Source organism: Pygoscelis adeliae, unplaced genomic scaffold, assembly GCF_000699105.1.
Source record: "Pygoscelis adeliae isolate BGI_AS28 unplaced genomic scaffold, ASM69910v1 Scaffold71, whole genome shotgun sequence".
NCBI lineage: Eukaryota > Metazoa > Chordata > Aves > Sphenisciformes > Spheniscidae > Pygoscelis > Pygoscelis adeliae.
In genome coordinates this window covers 5,727,336-5,743,293 of record NW_008824356.1, presented here as the reverse complement: position 1 = coordinate 5,743,293, position 15,958 = coordinate 5,727,336, and the positions used below count along the sequence as shown (strand labels likewise).

Here is a 15,958-nt window from a genome sequence, read left to right as displayed (position 1 = left end):
GTGAATGTTGCTCAGCAAACACAACTAAATGAAGAACTACCTGGGAACAGAGCTGCCCTTGCCCACAGAGCAGCATTCCCTGTAGCAGGAGAAGGTCAGATCCTTATGTTCTTTTGACAGCAGAAATGTGGAAGGTGTTTGCAGCAAAGTGAATTTCTTCACTTGGTCCTCACTTTGGCAGCTATTTCTGGGGTCTCCTCTTCCCGGTTCCCTTTTGCTTTTGTTGATATCTTTTTGCACTAGAGAAAACTGTGAACTTAGGGCCCAGATCAGTGATGCCCCTTCCATTTTGCAGGTTCCCAAAGAGTCTTGGATTTGCCAGTGCTGGTTTTATCACATTGTCATTGAATTCCGTAGAGACATTCCCAAATCCCTTGCAAAGTGCTACCTCTACTCTGTATTAGCAAAATCCAGTCAATCATGTAGAAATTCTTTCCAAAAGAAATTTGGAAAGGCTCCTATATTTTATATGTGCTTTGAAAATATTTCAGACAGAAGAGCTGGAAACGCTCTGGGGGCTCCTGCCAGCCCCTCCAACAAAGGCCAGCACATGGTTGTTCTTACTGCAAACTGCGGATGATTTTGTCCATTTCTAGGCAGAAGCAATGCCCTTTAGGACTGTCAGAGACTGACAGGAAACAGAACAAAAACGTTGCAAATTATAAGAAAATATCAGCTCCCCGGGCTAACTGCTATCAGTGGCAAATCAGCCCTGAAATATTTGGGTCTCTACTTCATTTGTTACTCATAATTTCCTCTTCCCTCTGCCAATTCCCATGGTGCCACTTCTCTAGAATCCCTCTCCCTTCTCTCTCTGTACAGTTTGCAAAGTGTCTCAGTTCCCACTTTATCACCAAGGACCCAACCTTCCCCTCACTCAGCCTCCAGCTCCCTAATTGTTTTTGTTGCTCTTCTTAGGACTCACACCTTTCTTCCCAGTAAGGTCTGCTAACACAGCCAAATCATGGCACTATGTCAGCTGCAGGGGGAAGAAGCATGTGGACTGCAAGAGTGTAGGCATATGCTTTATTTTTAATACCCCCATTAGCTGCAGTAAGGTTACTTACATATAACGTTAGTACATGCAGAAATGTTCACAGGACCATGTCCTCCCAGTCTCGCACTGTAGCACTCACACAGCTTTTTCTAACAACAAGGTTACATTACAAACCCACACGTTGTCGGTACTTAGTTCTGTGACCCGCTTTTTTCCCTGCTGTTCAGTGTGAGGGTTTCAGAACATTTTCCATCACACTGATAAGCCTGTGGTTTTGGCAGAGAATCTTGACATATACTTTACTGTCCAGGCTTTCATGCCTGAATTCAGCGCCCAGGTAGGTAAACTTTAGAAATGACTGCACAATGTACCTACATGCTAAGGAGCTGCCCGTGTGCAAAAGGAAACACCTTCACAAATACCGGGTCACCGCAATGAAGTGAACAAATGGCCTGTGCGTTACAAAAAGAAAATGTTTTGCAGCTGAGAAGAAGGGATAGCTTCAAAACCTGGAGAAAAAAAGTGATTCTCTGCAGTCTAGCTCTAGGGTTTGGGGGCGGGGGGAAGGTTGCGTTACTCAGCTGCATTTTGGAGGAGAGAACAGCTTCCGTAGTCTTTAGTATCAATCCAAACTATAGGCAAATCTCAGAAGCAACATGAAAATCTTACAGCTTCAGCTGTTCTTCTCCCACTTTCCTGCAGACTTTGAAATCAGGACAAACTGATATGATACTAATGGTAAGAAACATTAAAATCAAAGTTGAGTTACTGGTAAAAAATATTAAAAAGGGGAACAAATTGAGTACAAACGGTCTTTACCAACCTTGGTCTCCCAGCCTCCGAACACTGTGCTGCAAGGTACTGTTACCTGTAATACCTCCCTCAACCAGCCTCCCCCAGACAGAACTCCTCTGAATCTCCATTTCATATGGCAGATAACATTGCCAGAGTGAGTGCTCCTAAAAATGACACTCACTCTTCCCCCAAGAGTGAGTATCCTGCTTTCATTTTAGCTGAAGGGAGGGGAGAATAGGTAGACACACACATCAGGTAGTGTTTTACAAGCAGAAGAAATGAGCATCTGCAACAGAAGATGGAGGGGGGAACATAAAAACTCAGTACATGCAGTGACCTTAAAGAGGAATGGATGAGGCTTCTCTTCACGGCTCAAAATGACTGGGAACAGAGTAACACAAAGCCTTTCCCCATGGATTCTTCAGCCCATAAAGAAACAAGATATTGGCTTTAGAAACTGCTTGTGGTAGAGATGTGAAAAACTGAGTGAGCACCAAGTGCTAGATGACAAATGCAAACTCCCCTCCATCTCCCAGATGATGGTGAACAAGAGTGAACAAAGAATGAAACCAAAATGAGTGTATCCATGCAGAAGTTATGGTGGGATAGGAAACACCAGTACCAAATGTTGGCTAACAGGGGAGTTATAATAAACTGCACCAAAGTGATTGTCTTGGAACATCTAAGTCCCAGCATATAAGTAAGAATAGTATTTTTATTACAATAGCTGCACTGAGCTAGGTCTTACAAAAAAAGAGCTTCGTGGCTAAGTTATGGCAAGACACCAATAGCATAAGGCAGAAGTGTGTGGATGGTAGGAGTAAAAGATGGAGGGGGAAGACTGAGGGTGACCCATGCTACATGCAGATAGCCAAACAATAAGAAAATAACAGCAGCTTTTTAAGTTATAAACAAAGGAGAGCTTTATGTGTTCATATTAGAGCACATGCAGTAACCATCATCTTTTTTACCTCTTAGCAAATAACTTACTGAGGAAGACGACCACAGAAAGCAACAAGCAGAAGGTAGAAGAACCTGCACCACCTTAATACCCAGTTGCTCCTGCAAGTTGGCGAGTTGCACTGCCCCTCTCAGGCAGAGCTGTTTTTTGCTTTAGTAGCAACACCTGCAGGCTGGGTCCCTTAAAATCCTGCATGCTCACAGTAGGATCTAGTCCTAGCCCCAAAGAACTAAGTTCTCTGTTAGATACAAGACAGCACATAAGTGGGGACAGACAGAATCTGTTCAAAGTCAGGCAATAAATCAGTGGCAGAGCTGGATCTAGAAACCATGTCCCAGGTCAGGCCTGCAGTTAGTCAGCGGTGTGGTTGCTACTTTCTCCCTGAGTTGCTTTAAGAGTCTCCTGAGCCAATACCCTGATACCCAAAAAATTACTCCATCCCACATAGTCTGATTTGCTTCCCCCAACTGGGTGAGCATTTCAAAGGCCAGATCAGAATGGACATTCTTGCAGTGGGGACTGTGCTGCCCTCCCTGTCCACACACCACCATATCCAGCGAACACAAAGAGGGTAGCGGCTTCTGGAGCTGGCAGTCCCCTGCCACTGAGCAGGCATAAGAATGAAACTAACTTTAGTTTAGGTTGCTTGCTCATACAATGTAAAACTGAAATAATTACAATATCTCTGCTGCTGCAAAACTTTGTTTTACTGAATGCTGTTACCTTCTGCATCACGTTTGGGGAATTTTAAACAGGCAAATGGAAGAAGGTCTGATTGAAGATGAAGTTAAGTGAAAGAAATTGGTCTCATTTAGCACATGACAGGATTCATCTGTGTTCCCAAGTCCACTGAGGTAGCATCATGGGCGTTTCATATTCATGAGCTGCTGAGACACTGTGTCCCCTCATTTACAAAGCACCGTGTTCAGCAAATTCTGTCCCTGTGGATACTCCGTGCATTTCATGGTCTTGTCAGAGAGACATCAAACACTTCAGTAACCAAATACCAGAAAATGGCTTTAATTAGCGCATCTCAATGCAATAAATAATTTTTCTCTCTAAGTGGAAAAATGGAGAATTAAAAAAAAGAAAAGAAAAAAGTGGAAAGCAACAGGCAAAAAAAACCTTCAAAAAACCCATAAGGAACAAGGGACACAGACAGCTTCTGCAGAACACACAAACAAGCTTGAAGCCTCTTGGAAGCTTTCTTGGGAGAGGAGCAGGCAAATGGAGAGGATAAAGAACACTTCTTTGGATGCTTGGACATTAATTTCACAGGGATGCCTTTCCCTGACCGAAATTGCCCTACTAGTAGGCCAATACAGAACAGCATACCTGCCTGATCAGCCAGCAGGGAGATGAAAACAGTAGAGTGAAAAGCAGGCAGTACCACAGCTACTAGGGCACTGCCTTAAAAGCTGAGACAAGCAGAAGATAACCTGTGTCCCAAAACACCCTTTTGAGAAGAGAATGGTAACAGCACAACCTGGCCAAGCTGAAGGGAAAAGTCACCCAGTGTGCGGGTGCCAGAGGATTCACAGGATCTAGGGGAGGTCATGCAGCAGATTCAGTACTGACCCTCCAGCCTTGCCTTAAAAGATTATGCATTTGCCTTGCATCAGACAAAATAATTTTTTCTTCAGCCACCAAGTTCTGATGATACTGTCAGCTAGACGGATGACTGGCTGGGAGGTTGGGTGGTCCATGAGACACTCTACTTGCTTCAATAGCGTTGTGCTTTCACAGACTGCTTGGCATGGCATGGCTTCTTCCTCACCTGAGAGCTTGCTGGGGACAGGCATCAGGCGTATTTGCTACTTCCCAAGGCTGCTTCTGACACAAAACCTCTGCCCAGTTTCAACCCCTGGTAAGTGTGAAGAGAGACAGGGCACAGAACAGCCCTGTCAGATGAGTTGCTGGGCTCAGTGCAGGGCTTCAACAGGCTGTAATCCATGGCTTGTATTGTGCAAGAAGTAAGAGCAGACACTGATGGCTTTAAAGATGAGGAATCTCTTAATGGATAGGTTTGTTCACCAGCAGCAGAAGACAGGAGAGACTGGAGGCCAGGCTCAGGACCTGGAGTCCACCATATTCCTGAGGTTATCAGCATTTAGAGTGGTAACACACCTCCTAGCCTTACCAACAGCCCCCTGACAGAGCACTATGCCTGCCCTCCTTTTCAGTAACATCTGTTTTCCTCTTTTCAAAGGCTGTTCCCTGTTCCTTTGCAGTATTCCCCTGCTGAAACGTACTCAGAAGGCGGTGGGGGCAGCAGATGAGAAGGCATGAGGTGCCCAGGGAGGGTCTAGTGAACGCAGAAACACAAAACCCTCCTCAACAATGCTGGAGATGAGTGATTTTGCATTAGAGCATTACTGTGGCAGGGAAAGCAGCTTCTCAGGATGCTCCTGTGGAAGTATGTTCAGGAGCAGGTGTGTCTGATTCTATTTCATCCTCTTCATGTTACGCTGGAAAAACAAGACAAACTACATTTCTTTTATGCTAAATCCTTAGGTTTTTTATTTTTCTTATATATATTTATTAAAAAATGCCTCTTTGATCGGCAGCACCCATGACACTTCCACATCCAGCAACTCCTCAGAAGCCTCCCTCCCTCCACACAAGGCCACCGCTGCTGACAGCCAGCCGGATTTGATCAGAGCCACTCAGAATCGGATTTTCATAAGACAGATGAGGAATCTTACTGCTGCTCTCTCTCATATCAGATGAGAAACTGAAGGGGAGGAGGGACGGGTCCTGAGGGAATGACACTACAATCAAGGGCTACGCGGTTCTCTCTCTGTCCCTCCACTGCTGCAATTTTCAAAGGAGTTTGCCTCAGGCAGTTTTAAATGATGGTGTCTCAATTCTGTAATCATCTTTCAAGAGCTTTCCCTTAAAGGGTATTTTAGGTAAACCTGGTCCGTCAACTACACTTATGGACTCAGCAATCACAGACTCAATATGACTGTGTATCTACCATAACGCAGAATTTAGTGATGGAAGATGCTTACCCAGACCATCATTTTCAGCCCCCAACAAGCTGTGTGTGCTCCCTTGCAGTTAAACTGCTCGCTGCCCCTTGGCCAGTGGTCTGCTGCTTCAAATAGGACTTCAGACATATCCCTTGGGACATATTCTCTGCTCCCCCCTGCCCACTGTGGCTGTCAGGAGGGAGCTTTCCTTGAACACCAGAGGCTCTAGATCACAATGTCAGCAGTCACTGGAAGGGTTCAAACTGGCCTGGACCAACAGCTCTGTGGAAACTATCAGGTTGGGCTGAGTCTGCACTTCACTGACTTTGCACAGAGACTCGGAGTAGCGCGTTAGGGGAGCAGCCAAGGGGAGGACTACAGTGTGCTGACAGAGCCACACACAAAGTCACAGTGCCGAATCCCAGAAACTCAGCAGTCACTGTCACTCTCTGCCCCAGGCCCCTCTTTTCAGCCCATTCACACCACTTCCAAAACACCATGTTTTTCACTCCGTGTCCATTTCACTGATGCTCAGAACTTTTCGTCCATTTAGCTCTCCCCAGATCACTCCACCACTGCCTCCTGAGCCTATGAAGTATCGACTGGCCATGTCCCTGACTGTTCCTGCAAACTCCCCCCTCTCTTACCCTCATGCTCAGCCAATGCAGGTATCCTTGCAGTTCATGGCCCCTGGAAACCACCAGCACTTGGTGTGTTCTGTAAAAACAGCAGCTCACCAGGGAAGCAACTGGCAAACTTTATCAGGAATGACAGAGCCAACAATAACCCACACTGCACTCTATTCTCAGCTCTGTTTGGCGCAATTTCATCATTGGTGCATATTTGCATGCAGCTCAAGAGGTGTTTGATATTTTATGGCTGTGAATTCCAGCTGCTGGATATCCTGTGAGGGCTGTCTCCCACCTGACAGACAGACATCACTCCCCAGAAGGATGTGGGGACCATGGCATATGCCCACTTCCTCCTCTGTTGTGCACAGAGCCTGGACTCCCATCCTGTTCAAACGCAAAGGAGCTGCTGGCACATGCCAGAAGGGTAAGAAGTCCTTCTGGAGGTTTGACATTGTATAGAGAGGTCTAATCATCAGCTCTGCTTCCTTGAGGAGGCTTCCCAGCAGGCAGGAAGGGGTTTTGCCTTGAGGGCACAGATCTAGTGACTGTCTCCTGGCAGCTTTCCTCACCTGCAGGTCAGGTTTGGGTTGTCTGTGTAGCACAGTCAGGCTTTCATTTCAATCAGCTGTCTCATTCACACACACTATCTGCTTTAAAATAACAAGCCGTTGTTCCTGCAGACAGAGAATCACACATCACATCCCAATCCTCCAAGAAAAGCCCTGTTCTGGGAGCTATGCATCCCAAAGGTAACAGAGGGAAGGGGGAAGGGACTTCTGAAAATGGGGCAATAGTCTATGGGGGAAGGATAGCTGGGAGAGAGATGTCAACCTTAGCTAACAAGCCTCCATAGAGTGCTGAGGAGAAAAATCCAAGGGCAATGTAGGTAGGAGACAGGCATCTGGGAGAGTACAACTCAGCAGTGCAGAATTGGTGGACAAGAAAGGAACAACAAAGAAACTTTTAGCCAAAAGGACAAAGCTGTTTGCTGATTGGGGGGGGGGGGGGGAGGGGGGGGAATGCCAGCATTTCTCATCCCAACAGGAAACAGCCCTTTGTAGCTGCATGCCAGAAAAAGACACACAAGCAGAGTAAAGCCAAATGAAATACCCAAGCAAAGTCGAAGCAGAGACTCTACTGCCCTGCTGGAGAAAAGAGCAAAGGGAGGGGAAAGCCCTTCAACCTGAACTTGGTTGTTCTGTCTTCCCTCCTACCTCATGACAAAGAACAGTCTGCACTTGGGAGAAGCTCTTGGCTGCTACAGAAAAGGAAGCAGCACTCTGCAGATAGCACTTTTTAAATTCCACTGATGGTCTCACATCTCCCATCTCATGCTGTTTCCATACCACACAGAACTCAGTCACTGCTGCCCATTTCCCCTGTTGACATGGACAGAAAATTGAGCAATTACCCTTAAACTCCTCTCTCTCAGATTGCCCAGATTGCTACATACACAGCATTAAGCCCCCAATTGCCCCTGGCCAAAAGTGACTCAACTAGGCCTGTCCTTTAGGAATTAAACACTTTTGTGTTGCTTGTGAAGGTTTATTATTCCTCAAGTTGTGATGCATTAAATCCTGCTAAAGCAGGTTTCCCACCATGCAGAGGAGCTGGCCCCCCCCCATGACAAGGTTCAGCTGGACACATATCCACCTAGCAAAGGTGCGTTATCCATTTGCTATGCCTGTGTACTAGCATGTACCAGTGTGTGTTCAGGAGGATGGGCACTAAGCTCACACAGCGGGTGCTGTAGGAAACCCCAATATCCATCAACTAGACACTCCAGAGCTATTTCTGGAGAGACACTGCACTTTTTCAAAACAGTCTTTCCAGCCTGGAGTTTCACAGGAGCAAATGGTGCTTTTAGTCAAACACATGTCTTTGCTTTCCTATAACTCAAAACAGGCTCCTCTTTAAAGTGGCCCTCTTGTCCTGGACTAGCCGCTAAGAAGAAATATGGATTAGAGAAAATTAATTCTGAGCACGACCTGAGCCAAGGTACTTCACTGCTAGTATTTCAACAGTTTGTATTGCGCAGTATGGATGACTTGCACCTTCTGAGTCTCCCTGTGCAACTGTAAGGAATGGCTGAAATTGCAGATAGTTCCATGCATGTCCCTGTCCGGTCCACCCACTTACAATCTCCCATACTACTTCAGTCTTTCCACACAGCTTGAGAAGCGACTGTCCTTCTCTCCCAAACTCCCATGGAGATGAGGAAATCAGATGCTATTATTTCATGCACAGGGTGAATGGCCAGGAGCAGTGAGAGAATTCTACTTTTATTTCTGAAACTACAAGGCATAACAAGCCCAAAAGTCTCCACTTGGCTGTACAACCTTCCTTCCATTCTCCACATGCCAAACTGGGCTCTCTCCAGGCCCTATGCTTTTTTAACACTTTCTCCAATGGACTCCAAATTCTGAGCCTCCGGGTGTTAGTGCTATATAAATGATCACAACTGAGCACATTCCAAATACACAAGAATACCTTTTTAAGGGCATATAGCTTTGTCCTTCATTCTTCTAATGAAAAGGTTGGATGGGGGACAAACAATGTTAATGGAATGGTACAGCTCAGCTTTCTGATAGGTTAAAGGAAGGCGATCCAAATGTATTGGTTGACAGCAGCAATCATTACACAACTGCGCCTGTTCATATTAAGGTGTACAAGCTAACACATTATGCAGCACAAAATAACCGTGACCCATCCTTGGGGATCCATACACCAATGTCTTGATTTTTGTATGTTTAGAATCTGAGCTTTACTGTTACAGTTAAAGACACGAGCCCAAGTGCAGTTCTGTGCGAAGGGGAGGCTGATACAGCTCAACTTACTGCACAGCCACAGCATGGTGCTCCCTGCCTTCTACACTGGGCAGTTATTTGTATCTCTCTGCTCATTCAAGAAAGTAATTTTATTCAGGTTCTGGTGTCTGTTTATATGTCACTTTTCTTCACTGTAATTGCTGAGCCCACATGTAAAACTCCTCTCCCAGAATAGCTTGCTTAATCTCCCTGTAGAAATAGGACCACAAGCATGCAATGCACTGATCCATTTAGAGATTTTCCATATGCAAATTAGAGCCACAACCCAATGTATTTGACTGTACCAGAAACTGCCTGGGTAGGAACCATAATCAAATTAGTGGGATCTTTCTCCTAACACATAGATTTAATCCAAAGGTGAACTCTGGTTTGCAAACAATCCAAATTCAATTGTTAATCATAGGTTAGGCACAAATAAATAAGTGAAGTGTATTAGGACTTGCCATGTCTTCATACCACATTCTGCATCAATTCTATTCTGTATTTATTGCCCGAGGCCTTGGAGGACTAAAAGTCACATGCTGCAAACATGTGGCAAGCATTTTTATGCCTGGTTAGCAAAGACAGTTATTATACTCTGAATACAAGACCAAGGTTCAACAAGAAGGACAGCATGTATGCAAACAGTCAAAGAGCTGTTCAGAACAGACTATCAGCCTCAGTGACAAACGCTGAAATTTAAGAAGCCCAAGAAACTTCCCAGGGGGAAAATTAAGTCTATTCTGAAGATGCCAATGCTATAAAGGTGCCACTTCTGGCAGTCATTTGTTGCAATGCTTAATCTGTCTGGAAAACCCAAATAAGTCTTAATTTAATCTCATTAACCGTACTGATGTCTGATCCTTTGTGACTCCTGGTAATTCTTTTGATGCTTGGTGCTATTTAACAGATGCAACTTTTTATACACTGTATAAAATTCTTAGCCCTTGAAAACTGAGGTAGCTCCTAGAGACTTTAATGAATTTCTATGGTCCCCACAGTTCTCATCTTGAAATTCATACTGTGGATTTTTCCTGAGATTTCTCTTTGCTCATCCAGTCCTAGAAGAGCAAATGATACACACTATAAAGAAAACTAGTGTTAAGCCAGGAGTCCAGTACATTTCACAGCAGGCTGTACAGGGATGGGATTACCCACCAGTGCCATGTTTAGCTTATGATCTATGATCTTGGGTTAGGGCAAGCGGATTTTTTAAATTAAGAATTCCCTCACAACAGAGACCCCAGGAGAGTGGTGCAGGCACTTGTCCTGATGGGAACGAGACAAGGATGTTACCATAAAACATGAGAGAGGCTTTAAGTAGAGCATACTATCACCTAAACTAGGGGACATCAATGATTTCTTTCCCCGCTCTTAACCTTTTATTGCTCTTTTAGCTGTCTTTTTGCCCCAGTCCACTATTCTCCATGTGGAGGTAATCACAGAGAAAAGCGTGTCCTCAACACTCTCCTTCTCCCCAAAGGTGCTTCATCATTCTGTGTTAATGAAGAGCCAGAGTTAGATTACAGGTTCACTTCCTCACCCTCCTCTCCATCTCCTTTGCTCTCCCTCCCTCATTCAGCAGTTGGGGAGGCATAAGCAGCTCTTGCATTTGTTTATCCCCAGGTGGTTCATTTCCTTGCAAATTCTTACAAGATGCCTCTGCTCACTTTACTGGAGAACCCCCAGACATGCATGAAAGCACTTCTTGCAGTCAAGTAGGTGATACCTTACCTCCTCCATCATCTGATGCCTCCAGGCTCTGCTGTCTGAGACGATGGCTGCAGCAAAACACAAGGAAGAACGAATTTCAACTGCAAGCCCAGAAAAGCATCTTGTTGTGTCCCCTTCCTCCCCACAAGGCTCATGGCCTGTCAAGGGGAGAGTTCCCAGGTACACTTAGCCTGCAGGCTGACCTTCTTCCATACCCCTCATTGCTGGACTTGGCAGAAATCTCAGCTTAGAGTGCTTAAACAAAATGCCTTGTACCTGAGACAAACCCCTAGGCTGCAGACAGTAGGGCCTGGGGTGCGTCTGGGAGGAAAGCGGATGCTTTCTACTTTTCCTTCTTTCTGTCATACGGGAGTGACAGAGATACTACCTACTCCATATCCAGGGAACTACAGAGTGACCAGCCCTGCCCCATCCCAGGACACATGACATGAATACATGCCAGGCTCTACACCCTTCCCAAGTTCCAGATCTTGGTGTACTGGTGCTTAGAGTCACATGTCCCTTCTCCATGAGATCAGATGTAAAAGTTGTGGAAGAAGTCTCAGCAACAATGGGAACTTACTCTTCTACTTCTTCTGCATGCTTTCTTCCTGACCTGCAAGACAAGAAAAGGCTCATGCTTAGAAAAGGCTAGAGAAAATTCAAAAAATGCACCTTTCTCTATATCACTGTTATTGTGCAAAACAGTTCCCACACCAGGTCCGATATAACATATCGCACCTTTAAAGAGTTCTGAGTGACCATTAAACCAGTGTATCAAAAAGTCCCTGAGTGCATCAGATTGAAGCAGAATGATTTGGGTCCGAAAAGATAGCCATGCCCAGATACAGCGAGAGCCACACTGCCTGTTTTTTTAGCTTCTCAGCTACTTTTTCATACCCTCTGCCATCAGCTGCAGGTAAAGCTTGCCTTACCCGAGCAGAGAGGTTGGCACATTATGGAGTGAAGATGATGCTATACTTCATCTACCTACCCCTGAGAGATCAACAGGTCCTTCCTCCCCCTAGTCATGCATAAAGATTATCTGGTTGCCTTTGTAGGATAGGAGCCCCACCTGAGCTGGCCAAGTTCAGGTCAGACATGCTGTCGCTGCAGTAAATCAGGGTTGATCTGGCTGAGTTAACAGGAGTTCATAATAATAACGTGGGGGGGAGGCACTGGCAAATGGCAGCTCTCTTGCTCTCCACCCCAGCAAGCCCAGAAGTAATTCAGTCCCGATTAGGGATGCTTGTTCAATATTCAAAATGTAAAACATGGAGGTTGCTGAACCAGCACTTTGAAAAGTTAATTAAATGCCAGGTTTCTTTTTAGCAGATACTCCATCACTCGCTGATTACTTTGGCCATTTTGCAGAGTGAAGTTTCATCTCTATGCATTGGGAATAAATATTCTCCCCTCCCTTGAAGTCAGGGTGCCATAACAAAAAATACATGGGTCTCTCCCCTACCACATGAACTGTCCCAGGACACACCAAGATGTAAGACAAGTTGCTTCACTGCCTTGCACTGCTCCTTTCAAAGCACTTCCATGAGATGGGACAGGCATCTCCTCATCCGCTCTCTGTTCTAGCAGGTTAGGGCTCTCATGTAGCTCTCCTGTGAATAATCTACTCTTTAAGAGCAAGAGGCAGGGCACAGAGGATGTCTAGCTATGAGGAGAAGAAAGACCCTTGTCTCCAACTGCTCTCCCTGGGGCTTGCAGTCTGTGAGAAGCTAAAGATTACACTGAATCGGTGATCTGAGCCCAGTAATATCCACTGCTATAATCAGAACTGCAGCCGTGTAGGTGACATCGGTATCTGGGCTTTCAGCTATATCTACACCCTTCTGTTCATCAGAAGAGGCAGAAGTGCAATAGAGCTGGGGAATTTAGGAAAGAGCTCTTCCAGTGAGAAGTAGTTGTCCAGCTCCATCCTTCTCCCCAGTGGCAGTGCAAAGCACTTTTTGTGAACCCCCTGATACTACAGAGAAAGAAAGGGATGGCTTCAGAGAGCCCACTACCAGCTCTCACTGGAGTTTAGAATCTGAGAAGACAGAGATGGAAAGATGATGCAAGATTTATCCTATTTTATTCCTCCCTTTTGCCTTCACAGAACTGCTTCCCACACCCTGTCTTCAGAGCCTTGCCCTCACTGAGCTGAAACATCCCAAATGATGGCTTTGCACAGCCTTGCACAGTGAGATGATTTCCTGGGGGTTCAATCTAACCTTTTCTTAGCATGATCCTGTTACTCTTGATAATTGTCCAGCCCCAAATAACACTCTATTCCTCAGTACTCACACTCCTTACATCTTTGCTCATCTCCTGTCCCCAGGCAGGAGTGAAACACTCCACATGTTTATACTTCCCAGGAGAGGGTCACTCCTGCTATCACTATAAGCAATTTCTGTTTCTTTTTCCTGAGCTCCCTGTCAGGACAGATATCCAGGTGGCCCACAGGGAAGGCAGTCATATGTTAGTCCTAGAGGCAGAGACTACTTCACTCGTGTTCTGAGATTTAAAGCTTTCTCAACTTTTCCTTGTTATGTTAGGAAAGGACTTAGTCAGGGCAATAGCAAATACTTTGTTATGAAATAGCTGCACTATAATGGAAAAAATAGTAATTTGGGGAAAAAATTCATAAACCGGGAGGGGAGAATAGTACTGGCCCCTTTAAGCCCAGGTGTTAGACACTCCTGTCAAACAAGACACTTCCCTCCTCTCTCTAGGGCAAACTAAAGCCCCACCGTCAGCCATCCCAGGAGAACACCCTAGTCCCTATGCCACAGGGTCCAAAGGTGGCAGTGGGTGATGCCAGTCTCTCATGCTGACAGTACTGTGGTTTATACAGAGCATTTAAATATCAACGGCACTAGAGCAGGAGCTAGAAATGACTGTTGTTCTGTTCAGGTGAGACATCTGCTTCCAGTCACCTGTACTAGATACGTTTGTTAATATATGATTTGGAATAGCACTATTTTGATGAAACTGGCATTTCAAACCAGCCGATAAGCTCACAGGTAGACAACTATCCTGGAAATATAGTATGAAACTTCTGGAGCACAGCAAGGAATTGCATGTTTTACACTTTCTGTGACCTTAATGATTGAGCTATTAGGCAAAGAAGACACCAACCAGCCTACTGTTTCCTTTTTTATAAGGCTTCCTTTCATCTTGTTTGATGCCAAATTACTTTTTCATTCCTTGTTTCAGACTGGAAAAAAAAATTCAGAAAATATTTTTGGTTTGTTCCTGACTAACCTTTTGCTTTTTCAGCCCAATTGCATTACCTAAATCTACCTAACAAAGTGACCTCGAGTGAAAAGAAAAGCTTTGCCTTGTGTCCTAAGGTTAAAAAACCCTTCAAGGCAGTAAGGGAAGTCATTAATAGATCCTCAAAAGGTGCCCTACCTCCAACCCTGTCCATTCCATAAGCTTAGCGGAGGGCTAAGCTATACATGGAGATACCGTTCCTGCAGAACCAGTCACCTACTTGTCTCTTTGCTCTCCAGGTGCTATGGGAAGCCCCGCAGGCATTCTTCATGAAGTTATCACACTGCTTTAAGCATCGTGGAGTACCCCTTCCTGAGAACTGGCTCAGCTTATCAATGCCAATTGCAACATGTTGAGAACAACATTTCATCCTTCAGGAATATCAGGCCTGGGTACACAGCATCCTCTTCATTCACCACATGGGCACAGCTTTCTAGTGGTGAATGAAAGCAGACATGGAAGAAACCAGACTGAAAACTCAAGTCAGCATAGACAGATTTCCTACTCTTTTCTCATGTTCTCAGCAACAAGAAGTGCACTGCCCTGGTTTGTTTGCTCCAGCAGGAGCAGGAGGCACAACCCAGGGAGGGTAGCAACAAGCACCTACAAAATGAGCAATTGTGTATGAACTACAGATACACCCACTCAAGTAAGGGCAAACAAAACAATACAATCCTGGGAGCAGCGCTCGGAAATGCATTCAGTTTGCTGTATTATACACCAGCCACCCCCACCTTTTGTGAGACAGCGATACCTCTGTTTCTTTCATTTCTTCTGATAAGTCCATTGCATCTGGAGGGCCAAAGAACATGGACCGACCCCACCACCTGGACAGCTCTGTTTAAACTCCCTTTCACTGCAAGGCTGTCTGTGCTCCCAAACATAACCAAAACCCCGGCATATTCCTTCTGGCTTTGGCCAGCTGCTGACCCCCTCTCTATTTCAGGGTGTTGAATAGCTGAGAGGCTGGGCAGAAGAGCCCGACAGACCCCATGTAACCCCATGTTATGTAACTCCTAGTACAGAATACCTGTTTCTCTCCTAGCTGTGTCCTGAGGCAGAGGATACAGATCTGATCTTGCTCTTGAGTGTTGTCTTTGCTCAGTTCTGGCCAGCAGAAATCCTCCCTCCACATCAATGAGAGGGGGTTAAACCTCAAAACCGAGGCTTCCCTCCCCCCACACCCCTAATGTACAGCTGAGCTGCCTCGGAGCTGCCTGCAACTTCTGTGCTGAAGGGTGAAAGGCAGTTCTAATGTAGACATCATCCCTGTTAAACTGTTTCTTTCTCATTTAATGGACTACCACGGAGATCTAAATGGAGATAAAGTAGCAGGGCTCAGAGAACAGTCAGGGTGCTATCTTTATGCAGCATGACAATGTGCAGTGGTTAATTAGACACCGTTAACCTATTTTAGCAGGGGACATAACTGGGATGAATGGGGGGAAATGTCCTTGAAATCTTTTAATGTCCACAGCTCATGAGAGCTCTAGACACACTAGCATCCTGCACCGAGCCACAGCCAGGTGCCAGGAGGCCAGCGTGCAAGATCCGAGGCTCTCTTCTGCGTGCCCAGGGAGGTGTGAGGGCGGGCAACACAGCTAAGGAAAAGGGAAGCAACTATGGTGGCTTGTTAAAACGAACATTGAGGCGGCGGGTCAGAACTGCCCGGTCTAACGTGGTGGGGGTGGCAGCCGAGGAAGAGAAAGGGCTGGGAGCACGGGCAGCCCCCTCGCCCGGCGCGGTTGTCCTCCGCCCGGGCGGGCAGCTCTCCGCTGGGGGCCCTTTGCTCTCCCCTGCACCCT

The 15,958-nt window shown here is 45.8% G+C and overlaps 1 protein-coding gene across 1 annotated transcript in view; it reads right to left on the bottom strand.

Moving 5' to 3' along the window:
- The window catches only part of IFT43 (intraflagellar transport 43), a 48,132-nt gene that overhangs the window by 5,112 nt on the left and 27,062 nt on the right, over positions 1-15,958 (bottom strand). The window contains exons 3-4 of the mRNA XM_009319400.1: positions 11,464-11,496; positions 10,902-10,948 (exon numbers count right to left, since the gene is read on the bottom strand). Of these exons, the coding sequence (XP_009317675.1) occupies positions 10,902-10,948; positions 11,464-11,496 (80 nt within the window). The remainder of the gene's footprint in view (positions 1-10,901; positions 10,949-11,463; positions 11,497-15,958) is intronic.